Source organism: Pantherophis guttatus, chromosome 6 (assembly GCF_059756535.1).
Source record: "Pantherophis guttatus breed Tessera chromosome 6, ASM5975653v1, whole genome shotgun sequence".
Taxonomy (NCBI): Eukaryota; Metazoa; Chordata; class Lepidosauria; order Squamata; family Colubridae; genus Pantherophis; species Pantherophis guttatus.
The window spans coordinates 2,570,942-2,583,313 of NC_142068.1; the positions used below are offsets into that span (position 1 = coordinate 2,570,942).

General features: G+C 46.3%; 1 protein-coding gene across 1 annotated transcript; it reads right to left on the reverse strand.

Annotated features, from left to right (window-relative positions):
- Positions 1-379: 379 nt before the first annotated feature.
- On the reverse strand, positions 380-11,811 carry SST (somatostatin). Its single transcript, XM_060692058.2, has 2 exons — positions 11,610-11,811; positions 380-771 (listed from the first exon to the last, which is right to left on the reverse strand). The coding sequence occupies exons 1-2, from the start codon at positions 11,748-11,750 to the stop codon at positions 559-561; spliced, it is 354 nt and encodes a 117-aa protein (XP_060548041.1). The 5' UTR covers positions 11,751-11,811; the 3' UTR covers positions 380-558.
- Between the last annotated feature and the right edge of the window lie 561 nt (positions 11,812-12,372).

Sequence of the window (12,372 nt, forward strand, 5' to 3'; positions counted from 1 at the left end):
CGCCCCCTACCCACCTGCTCACCCACTCACTGCTCGTCCCGCCCACCCTCTCACCCTGCCCCGCCCACCTGCTCACCCCGCCCTTCCCTGCTCAGTCCACTCCTCATCTCACCTCCCCGGCATAACACGTTGTGTGGCTCCTCGCTTGCATTGACAACACAGTCTCTGCGGCTTGCCTGCCTGATTGATTGATTGATTGATTGATTGATTGATTGATTGATTGATGAGCTTTAACCCATCAGTGATAGAGAAAAGCTGCAAGGGAAACACTTTGCAACACAAGCTTTATTGCCAGAATTTAAGAATTTCAACCAGCAAAAAGGCAGCAGCTGATGGGTCAACCGGAGAAACGAGAGATCACAAACTCCAGAAGGGTGTGTACAATTTGAAACAGAAAGCTTTATTAAAACAGCTTGAAAACCAAATGGTACTTTATCTTTTTATTATTATTATATTACAGTCTTCAGCTCCTGGCGTGAAGAGACTGAGAAATGAGAGAGAGAAAGAAAGAGAGAGAGAGAAAGAAAGAGATGGAGGGGGAAGAGGAGATTTCGAAAGCTAACAAGAAGTGAAGGTTTTCCAGAAGAAATTTTTGCATCCGGCTTTGCGCTCTCGAGGGGTCAGACCCGGGTTCAAGTTGGCCGATCTCTCGAGTTCCAGTCTGACCTCATCTTGTTCGGCCCCGCGGGACAGGTCGTCCGAACCCAGGGCCTCGTTGTCTGGCTGGTTGGGTTCGGAGAGTAACTCTGCCAGGAAATACTTCGCCAGTTCCTTGGAAGGCAAGAAGAAAAGAGAGAGCATTAAAGGAGTGGAAAGGAAAATAACAGAATAACAGAGCCGGAAGGGACCTTGGAGGTCTTCTAGTCCAGCCCCCTGCTCAGGCAGGAAACTCGACACCACTTCAGACAAATGGTTGTCCGATCTCTTCTTAAAACCTTCCGGTGTTGGAGCATTCACAACTTCTGGTGGCAAGTCGTTCCACTGGTTAATTGTTCTCACTGCCAGGAAATTTCTCCTTTCGTTCTAGGCTGGTTCTCTCCTTGATTACAGGTAAGTCCTTCGACTTGTGACCACAACCGAGCCCAAAATTTCTGTGAAACGTTTGTCGAGTGAACTTTACCTTGTTTTACAACCATTCCTGCCACAATTGTTAAGGGAATCCCTGCAGTTGTTAAGTTAGACACACGGTTGTTAAACGAATCTGGCTTCCCTATTGACTTTGCTTTTCAGAAGGGGATCGCTTGACCCCGGGACACTGCAACTGTCCTAAGTACATGCCAGTTGCCAAGCGTCTGAATTTTGATTAGGTGACCAGGGGGATGCCACAACGGTCGTAAGTGTGAAAAATGGTCATAAGTCCCCTTTTTCACTAAATAAACTGTTGTCAGACGAGGAACACCTGTAGTTTCCATACATTGTTTCTTGTCTTGCTCTCAGGTGCTTTGGAGAATAGCTTGACCTCCCCCCCCCCATTTTTGGGGGCAACTCCTCAAATATTGGAAGATGCTATCATGTCACCTTCTTTTCATAAAACTAGCCATATCTTCTGTCCATCTATGTTTCTTTCTTTCTTTCTTTCTTTCTTTCTTTCTTTCTTTCTTTCTTTCTTTTTTCCTTTCCTTCTCCCTCCCTCCTTCTTTCTTTCTTTCTTCCTTCCTTTCCTTCTCCCACTTTTTTCTTTTTTTCTTTTTTCTTCCTTTTCTTCCCTTCCTTCCTTCCTTTCTTTGTTTCTCTTTGTTTCTCTTTCTTTTTTCCTTTCCTTATCCCTCCTCCCTCTTTCTTTCTTTCTTTCTTCATCCTTTCCTTCTCCCTCCCTCCCTCTTTCTTTCTTTCTTCTTCCGTCCTTCCCCCTCTTTCTTTCTTTGTTTCTCTTTCTTTTTCCTTTCCTTCTCCCTCCCTTCCTTTTCTCTTTCTTTCTTTCTTTCTTTCTTTCCTCATCCTTTCCTTCTCCCTCTCTCTTTCTTTCTTTCTTTCTCTCTCTCTTTCTTCCTTCCTTTCCTTCTCCCTCTTTCTTTCTTCTTTCTTCTTCCTTTTCATTCCTTCCTTCCTTCCAACCTTTGCAGAAAGGTTGATCTTCTCTTCTTTGTGGCAGCCCCTCAAATATTAAAACTCTGCTATCGTGTCTCCCCTATTCCTTCTCTTCATCAAACAAGACATACCCAGTTCCTGCAACCATTCTTCATATGTTTTAGCCTCCAGTCCCCTCATCCTCTTTGTTGCTCTTCTCTGCACTCTTTCCAGAGTCTCAATGTCAGGTTTTGAGGTCGTCTCAAATAAATTGCATTTCAAACAAAGTCTTTGAGGGAAAACTCCTATTTATTAAGCACGGCATTCTAAAATCCGACTCCATCGAAGCCAACACTGACTTCCAGACCCAAAACCCTCCCTTTCTGTTCCCCACTCCTCTGCACTCATTGGCCATCTTCCAAGTCACTCTACCCCTAATCTACTGCTCCAGCTCAAAGGAATTTTCCCCCTCCCATCTCCTAGGGGATATTATCTCCAGGGAAAATAAGTAGGTGAAAAGTCAAACGTCCCTTTCCAGACGCCTCCGCTTCTCCTTCTTATGTCAGCACTAGAGTAAATGCAGCTTGAAGTGCTGACACTCAACATCTTTTCTATATCGTGGCAATTAAAACTGGATGCAGGATTCCAAGTGTGGCCTTATAAAGTGATGTTCACGCTTCCCATAATCTTGATTCTATCTTTCTGGATACCCAGAGATCAAATTAATTGCAATTTGCATGCCATTTTCTAGGCAACCAGAGAGAAGGGGGAAAAAATCCCCCTCCCGTATTTCTGGGTCTTAATTTCCCAGGGATTTCCCTGCCCCCCCCCCATAATCCCCAACCCCCCAGGTCTGACTCTGCTAAGCTTCTCACCCCCCCCCCAAAAAAAGGAATCCTCAATTTGCAAGCATCCATTTAATGACCGTTCAAAGTTCCAACAGCCACTGGAAAAACTGACTCGCAACCCATCGTCTTGTTTTACAACAGTTGTAGCATTTCCACAGTCACGGGTGATCAAGATTCGAACCCTTGACAGCTGGTTTGTATTTATGACGGTTGCAGCATTCCCAGGCATCACGGGATTATCGTTTGCGACCTCCCCAACCGGCATCCGAGGAGGAAAATCCATAGAGAAGCTGGATTTGCTTAACAACAATGTGATTTGCAGTGCTTCGCTTAACAACTGTGGGGGGGAAAGGTGATAGACTGGGGGGGGTGCCTGGCTTGCTTAGCGATGGATATTCTGATCCCAATTGCTGTCGTAAAATGAGGATTTTACTTGGGGATGCCAACGGCTAGGAGTGGGGAGGGGGGGGAAATCCATGCATATAATTTTAGTGGCTGTGTTTAACACAACATGCAAAAATCCAGCTTTGCTCAGCCACGATGTAACACAATTGTTGTGCTTTCACTCTATGGATTTTTTGCTTAGCCAAGATTTAACACAACTGGTTTCATTCTATGCATTTCACCCCGAATCATGGCATTCGAATTAAAATTCGATTTAGAATTAGAATTAGAATTAGAATTAGAATTAGAATTAGAATTAGAATTAGAATTAGAATTAGAATTAGAATTAATTAGAATTAGAATTAGAATGGGTTGGGTTAGATTAGATTAGATTAAGGATATGGGATTATGGATTATGGATTAGGAATTAGGAATTAGGAATTAGGAATTAGGAATTAGGATTAGATGAATTGAAAGGGACCTTGTAGGTCATCTAGTCCAACCCCCTGCCCAAACAGGAGACCCTATACCATTTCTGACGAACGGCAGTCTTGCAAAAGGAAAAGATGACATTTGTGCAACATGCTACAGAAAGGAACATTTTGATGGAACGGCTGCATTTACAGAAAATATTCAATTTCAGCTCGTATCATATATGGAACATGAAGCGTGATCAAAGGAACTGAATTCACCCACCCTCTAAATTACAGGAAAGGCAATAAAATTTGGACAGGTAGTCCTGAACTGACGACCACAACCGAGCCCCAAATTTCTGTCACTAAGCGAGACGGCGAAGTGCGCCACGGCCCCCGGTTTTACGACCTTTCTTTGCCAAGCGAATTGCTGCCGTCGGTTGAGTTAGCCACAATGTCATTAAGTGAATCTGGTGCTTCCCCCACGGACCTGGCTGGCCAGAAGGTCGCAAAACAGGATCACATGACATCTCCCTCCCCCCTGGGGACCATTGCAGCCATCGTAAATACAAGACAGTTGCCCAGCGTGTGAAATTTCAATCAAAGGATCCTGGGAATTCTGCGATGGTCATAAGTGTGAAAAACGGCCATAAGTCCCTTTTGCCGGTGCCCATTGTAACTTCCAATGGTCACTAAGCGAAGTGTTGTTTGGGGAGAGACTAGCTGTACAAGTTAAGATGCAGCAGGGGTCTTTCTCGGGATATTTATTGGAGGGGAGAGGCATATCTGAAGCCCGTCCCATTTTTAAACATGGGTCATGGGTCCAATTGCACCATCCCGACAATGAACATGCTATGAACATGCTATGAACATGCTATGAGAAGCCAGCCTCTAAAGCATGTCAGCTTAGCCACAGACCTCAGTCCGTTGATAAAACGGCAGGCTGCAAATGGATTTTTATCAGAAAAAGAACTATGCCATCAGGATATAGAGGTAGTCCTCGATTTATGACCAGAATGGAGCCCGAAATTTCCTTTGCTAACCGAGACAGTGGTTAAGTGAGCTTTGTCTCCTTTTACAACCTTCCTTGCCCGCGTTGTTAAGTGGACCACTGCAGAGGTTAACTTAGTCACACGGTCGTTAATCAGATCCGGCTTGCCCCTTGACTTGGCTTGCCAGAAGGTCACAAAAGAGGGGGGGTCGCGTGACCCCCCCCCCCAGGGAGGCTGCAGCCGTCGTAAATACGAGTCGGTTGCCAAAGCATCTGAAATTTCGATGGTGTGACCATGAGGGGTGTATGGGTGTGCTACGATGGTCGTAAGTGTGAAAAACGGTCGTAAGTGCCATTGTAACTTCGAATGGTCACGAAAGGAACGGTTGTAAGTCGAGGACTAATTATACATTGCAAAATAATAAAAAAAGACAAATTAAAGCCTTGGATTTCAGGGTTAGGTCCATCACTTCCACAACGGTTCTGTAAGTGAGTCCAGGGAGGTCAAAAAAGGCAAGATGGCAGCTGCAACCATCGATTTTTTTTTTTTAAGCTTTGCCCATTTGAATTTGAACGTAATTTTTTTTTACAAACCGGGTGGAACTTCAGTGACGCTATCCTAGCTGCCATCGTATCTTTTTTAACCATATCCTGAAGATGGAGGGATCCGACAGACAGACGGACAGACAGACAGACAGACGAGGTCCTAAGGGTCTTCTTAGGTAATGGGGGTGGGAAGACATGATTTAAGGGCCTGAACACAGATGGACTTCCAAGGCTGACCTTAAGTCGGTCAGGATCGAACTCCTGGCTGTGGGCAGAATTAGCCTGCAATACTGCATTCTAACCACTGCGTCACCAAGGGAGGGAGGGAGGGAGGGAGGGAAAGAAGGAAAGAAGGAAGAAAGGAAGGAAGGAAGGAAGGAAGGAAGGAAGGAAGGAAGGAAGGAAGGAGGGAGGGAGGGAAAGGGGAATGAGAGGGAGGGAAGAATGGAGGGAAGGGAAGCAGGAAGGGAGGAAGGAGTTGGGAAGGACAGGAAGAAGGGAAATGAGGGAGGGAAGGAAGGAAGAAGAGGGGAATGAGAGGGAGGGAAGAATGGAGGGAAGGGAGGCAGGAAGGGAGGGAGGAGTTGGGAAGGAGAGGAAGGAAGGAGAGGGAAATGAGGGAGGGAGGGAGGGAAGGAAGGAAGGAGGGGAATGAGAAAAAGAGGGAGAGAAGGAGGAAGGAAGGAGATGGGAAGGAAGCGAGGAAGGGAGGAGAGGGGAATGAGGGAGGGAGAGAGAGAGGGAAGGAAGGAGATGGGAATGAGAAGAAGGAAGGAAGGAAGGAAGGAAGGAAGGAAGGAAGGAAGGAAGGAAGGAAGGAAGGAAGGAAGGAAGGAAATAGCAATAGCATTTAGACTTATATACTGCTTCACAGTGCTTTCCAGCCCTCTCTGAGCGGCTTACAGTGTCAACCTGGGTCCTCGTTTTACCGACCTCGGAAGGATGGAAGGCCGAGTCAACCTTGAGCCGGTCAGGATCGAACTTCCTGGCTGTGGGCAGAGTTAGCCTGCAATTCTGCATTCTAACCACTGCGCCACCAGGGCTCTGGCGACCTTCCCAGATCCAAAGGGCAAATTAAAGTTCCCGTTATGATGCCATGGAGGTACCCCCCAATTCTCCCATTTACAATTTGGAGCCTTTTTTGAGTGCGGTTTTAACACAACGCGCATCGAACTGACCTGTTTCGCTCTTCACCCTGAACTCTACCCTACCCAGAGATTGTGTTTATATGACAACTTGAGAAAGGAACAAGAAGTTAATCAAGGTTAACACCTTAACCTCAAGCTTAATACGTCGGGCAATTGCAGCTAAACCTGGTTAGATGTGAATGAATATGGCTAACTCGGTTATCGGTGGTTGCGTTCACTCAATTCTCTTATCCTGTTAGTAAACAAGTCACTTGTTTTTCCAGGTTCACACAATACAGTGAACTAAGAAAATTAGAAAGAAGCTGGGGTGAATAATTCTGCATTATTTATTACGCTACAAGAATATTAATTATCATCATCTTTTAACCACCCCATAATTCCTTGCGGGGTGGAGTCTGGGCAAATGAATGGAGCCAGCAGAGTGTTTAATGGACAGATGCCCTTCCTGTCATCAATACCTTGGTAGTACAGTGGTCTAAAGCACCCTGTTATTAAGACCAATTACTGCAGGTTCGAATCTCGCCAGGCTCAAGGTTGACTCAGCCTTCCATCCTTTCAAAGGTAGGTCAATTGAGGACCCAGTTTGTGGGGGCAATAAACTGAGTTTGTATAAATATACAAAAGTATGAAGGCTATTGCTTAGCGCATTGTAAACCGCCCTGAGTCTCCGGAGAAGGGCGGCATATAAATCAAATTAAAAAAAAAAAAATACGGAGTTTTGTTCAGAAGAATAAGAAAATTAATGGAAGATTAAAATTGAACAAGCGCAGCGTATCGTAAAAAACCAAAATCATAGCTACTGGGTCTTTCAATAACTCAGATTAAGGAACAGGTACACCTCGATTTACGACCGTAATGGAGCCTACCATCACGGTCATACATCGGGAGGGTCATAATATACAGGGACGGTTGTAAAATGACATTTTTGCAGCAGTCATTAAACAAATCGATGGTTTGCTATGGGCCGAAACTTGGAAATAGCAGTTTTTCGGCAAAACCATTGTCACATGACCACAGGATGCTGCAAATGGCGTTTGGTCACATGACTTTGGGGTTGAGGCCTAACTGTCAGAACTTTGAATCCTGGCCACAAGTAAGGTTGGTCTGTCATAACTTTCAATGGTCACTGAGCAATCGGTCATAAATGGAGGACTGGTTGAACAGGCAGTCCTCGAGTTACGACCACAATTGAGCCCGAGATGTATGTTGCTAAGGGGAATATTTGTCCAGTGTGTCTGTCCCATGTGGCAACTTTTCTTGCCATGATTGTTAAGTGAATCATATGGCCTTTTTTAAAATTTCCATTGTAAAATACAGCTTGGCTTACTTACGCGAGCGTTCTGCCATTTTATTTCCCTCTCTGTCTGATCCGGTGAGGATATCCACCCCTTCTTTCCACCACCTGGCCATCCTCCAGATGTGTTGGCCTCCCCACTTAGACCTCCCCACTGATGGAGTTAAACGGGTTGGGGTTCCACCACATCTGGAGATGGTTCAGATTGGAGAAAAACAAATATGGATGAATTCCTAGAAAAGCCAGATGCCTTCAGGATTAATTGCTGGAAAGCAGCCAAAAAGAAGAATTTTTCCATTTGATACAGCTGTGTTTTTCAACCTTGGCAACTTTACGTTGGGTGGATTTCAACTCCACATGGAGTCAACTCCCAGAAATCTGGGAGTTGAAGTCCACCCCATCTTAAAGGAGCCTTGATAGTACAGTGGTTTATGCACCCTGTTATTAACACAGCTGCTTGCAATTTCTGCTGGTTAGAATCTCTCCAAGGCTCAAGGTTGACTCAGCCTTCCATCCTTTCTAAGGGAGGTAAAATGAGGACCCAGTTTGTGGGGTCAATAAGCTGACTTTGTATAAATATACAAAAGGATGAAGGCTATTGCTTAACGCACTGTAAGCCGCCCTGAGTCTCCGGAGAAGGGCGGCATATAAATCAAATTAAAAATTAAAAAAAAAAAATTAAAGTTGCTAAATTGGAAAAAAAAAAACCCACAAAATTGTGTTCTTATTTCTACAGAAGTGACGCCATTCGCTTTCTTCTTTGGAGTTCTTGCTCATTCGCCTCGTTCATCTATCCTTTTAGAAAGCCAGATGTGATGGCTTTCTACAACTGGCTTAATCAGACAAGCATCCTAAACTTGCCTCTGCGTTCATTTCTGTAGTACGCCATACGAATGTCGCTGCGGAGTTATTTTGCAGTTCTCTATAGTGTGAGCCAGTTTTCATATCCCAGGAGGGGGTAAAACTCCCGCCTGCATTTTTTTGCAACGCAATGTATAATATTCTAGACTTCCTCTCTGTTGCATCATCTCTTTGCCACAAATACATCCACAAAGGATGTGAAATTATTTCATCGCTAGCCCCAAGTTTTAATATTACGATGGGCAGAAAGAGCGTGTTGGCATTTCTGCCATTCTAGACTCCAAGCTTAATCCATGAAGAAATTAAATTATCATATTGCCACCTTCTCGTTATATCGCCTGACCTTCTCAGTAACCTTTTTCAGAGGGAGTCAATGCATGTTCCCAAAATGGGGGCATTATAGATTTTATTGCAAGCGTTTATTGCACGCCATGCATTGGCGTGATGACATTCTCAAATGCATTTTTGAGGGGAGGTTTTTCTTTCTATTAATCCCTGTCGTGCCATTTACCTTTTTCACTTTTGGACATATTTATTTATTTATTTATTTATTTATTTATTTATTATATTTCTATACCGCCTTTCTCCCATAGGACTCAAGGCGGTGTACAGTCAAGAAAAATATAGACACACAAACATATAGACGTAGGCTGGATTAAGCCTTTTGTTTTCTTCTTGGCTGCATTTTCTCTCTTAAACCACTATTATCATATCAATTTATCTCTCAGGTTTATGAATGCTCTCTCATTGAGGTCTATGGAGATTCTCAGTTCATCCGGGTCATCGTTTTCCCCAAAGGTGTTTTTTTTCAAGAGGCAACTGGACTTCTTCAGAGCTGAAGAAGCTTCTTGGATGAGAAGCGAAACGTCTTCAAAGAAAAACCAGAAAGTCCTCTTGAAAAAGCTCCTTTGGGGCATCTCTCATTGAAGGTTTTCTAGAAAAGATTTGGACAACCATTTGTCTGGTATAAGGGCTCCTTGCCTTGGACAGGGGGTTGGACTAGAAGACCTTCAAAGTCCCTTTCCAGCCCTAGGATTCTTCTGCGGAATTGTCCTTTTGTCTTATTTTTGGCATTCATTCTCCGACCGAGGCAAGTGACTTGATGTCACCCCAAAACCCGGCCTCCTCTCTCAACTGCTGGCTTTAATGTTGCGAAGATTGAAAGCGTTAGTGTGTGTTGGTGTATTTGTGTGTGTGTGTGTGTGGTGCGTGCGTGGGTGTGTGGTGCATCTATCGTGGAAACAGCCCGCGTACTAGTTCGACCCGCTTACATCGGCAAGCCTGGCGATCCGAGTTTAATCTCGGTCTGTCGGAGCGAGATCCTTTTCAGGACCCTGGACAGCTCCGCGCTTCCCAGTCGCGCCTCTTTCATTGAGCCAGTTTCTCCTTTTGCTTTCAAGGATTCGACTTCATCGCGTCCTGTGCAATTATTTAGGGGGGCAGGTTTTTTTGAGGAGGGGGAATCTGGGGGTCTTGTCTCTCTCTTGTTCCCTTTCTCTTGTTCTCTCTCTCTCTTTTTCTCTCTCTTTTTCTCCCTTCTCTCTGGATCTCTCTTTCTCTTGTTCTCTCTCTCTCCTGTTCTCTTTCTCTCTCGTTCTCTATCTCTCTCGTTTCTCTCTCTTTCTCTCTCTCCCTTTTCTCTCGTTCTCTCTCTTTCTCTTGTTCTCTCTCTTTCTTTCTCTCTTTCTCCTGTTCTCTTTCTCTCTCGTTCTCTATCTCTCCCATTTCTCTTTCTCTCTCTCTTTCTCCCTTTTCTCTCATTCTCTCTCTCTTGTTCTCTCTTTCTTTCTCTCTTTCTCCTGTTCTCTTTCTCTCGTTGTCTCTCTCTTTCTCTCTCTCTCCCTTCTCTTGTTCTCTCTCTCTTTCTCTTTCTCCTGTTCTCTTCCTCTCTCGTTTCTCTCTCTTTTTTCTCTCTCTTTCTCCCTTCTCTCTCACTCTCTTGTTCTCTCTCTCTCTCTTGTTCTCTCTCTCTCACTCTTTTTCTCCTTTCTCTCTTGTTCTCTCTATATTGTTCTCCCTCTCTCTTTCTCTCTCATTCTCTCTCTCTTGTTCTCTCTCTTTCTCTCTCTCTTTTTCTTCTGTTTCTCTCATTCTCTTTCTTTTTCTTTTTCTCTCTCTCTCGTTTTCTCCCTTCTCTCTCATTCTCTCTCTCTTGTTCTCTCTCTTTCTCTCTCTCTCTCTTTCTTCCATCTCTCTCATTCTCTCTCTCTCTCTCTCTAAGTTGCAATCTTGATTCAAGGGCGAGAGATACTTCTGAAGCATCCTGGGGACCGAGTGCCAGTGACCGAGAGGTGAACAGGATAGGTTAACGCGCATGGTTTAGTGATTGGGAGCAGGCTAGAAAGCGGGAGACTGTGAGTTCTAGTCCCGCCTTAGCCATAAAAGCAACCTGGGTGACTTGGGGACAGACCGTCTCCCTCAGCCGACCCACCTTACAGGGCTGTTGTGGAGAAAATAGGAAGAGGAAGATGTGTTGGATGTGTTTGCTGCCTTTTTGTAAAACTAATGAGGGCGGAAATGGAGATATTTCTCTCTCTCTGGGTGTGTCTCTATCTATTTCTATCTGTCTACCCATCCATCTATCCATCTATAATATTGCTCCTACCGACCCCCCACCCCACCCCCGGGAGGGAGCTGGCCAGGTTCTCCCCCGCTGGATCCTCAGCCTGATTTCAACCGTAAGGAACCACCCAACCAACACTGAGCTGTTCCTTTGTAAGTCCTAGCAGCTCAGTAAAGCCTCCAGGTTCAGCAACAGTTTATCCCTGAGCGTCTTCCGACGGAAGTTCGAGGAAGGGGTCATACCTTCGTGCGCTGCTCACTGATTTACCTGGAGGTCTCTTTGGGTGGTCAAGAGACCGTTGGGCTACCCTAATCTAAGCATTTTCCCTGCCCTTCCTACCCAAGAGAGTTAGGAACTGAGCCTCCCTGGGCGGGAAGAGTCTACCTTCGCCTTTAGTGAGTTAACAAAGCGGGGGGGGGATCTCCCTTTCTTCCTGTCGGATCCAGCTCTTGGGATCGGGCGAGGACAGACGGAGCTCTGGGGCCCGCTGGCTATCACCTCTTCGTGGCCATCCCCCCCCCCCCATCCCGCTTCGGACTGCCGGATCCTTTTACCTGCTTCCCCGCGGCTGCGGCCAGGGATTTCTGCAGGAACTGCCGGAGCCTGGGATCGGAGGGCGCGGCTGCCACGGTGCTCCACGCCACGGACACGGACACGAGCAGCGCCAGGGCGCAGTGGAGGCGACAAGGGAACATATCGGCGAGGCGCAGCTGGAGCGCGGTTGGATGCCTTCAGTGCTCCGGTGCCTAACGAGACCAGTCTTGGCTTCTGGGATATCCATCGGCGCCCCCACTTTATAAAGCCCTCTGCTGACGTCAAGGCAGGGGCGCGACCCCCTCCTCCTCTCCTCCCCCCTTCCCCGCGCTCCCAAAAGCGCCCGGCGTTTTGATGGCCCATTAAGTGCGCAGATCCATCAAGTTAAGGCGGAGAACTGGCCTGGGGAAAGGGGAGGGGGGCGAGGGGGGAGGGGGAGGGGCAGACCCACGGGGTCGCGTGTGTGGCATCACCACGCCCCCTCCCGAACGGTCTCCTTGCTCTCCCTCCACCCACCCACCCAAAATGCGCTTCCTCCCGTAAATGTCATGGGGGAAGATTATTTCGTGATTCCCCCAAAATTGCTTTTTCGGGGAGGGAGGGGGGGCTATTGCTCTGTTGGACCCCACGCAAATAGGGTTTATGGAGTGGGGTGGGGTCGGGCGGAGGAATTGAAGGCGAAACTTTCTCCAGATCCTAAAGGGAGGGGCAGAGGAACTTCGGGCTATTTCTTAAGGCTTGCGCGGCCGGGTTCAGACGACACGTTTAACTGGGTCAGAGAAA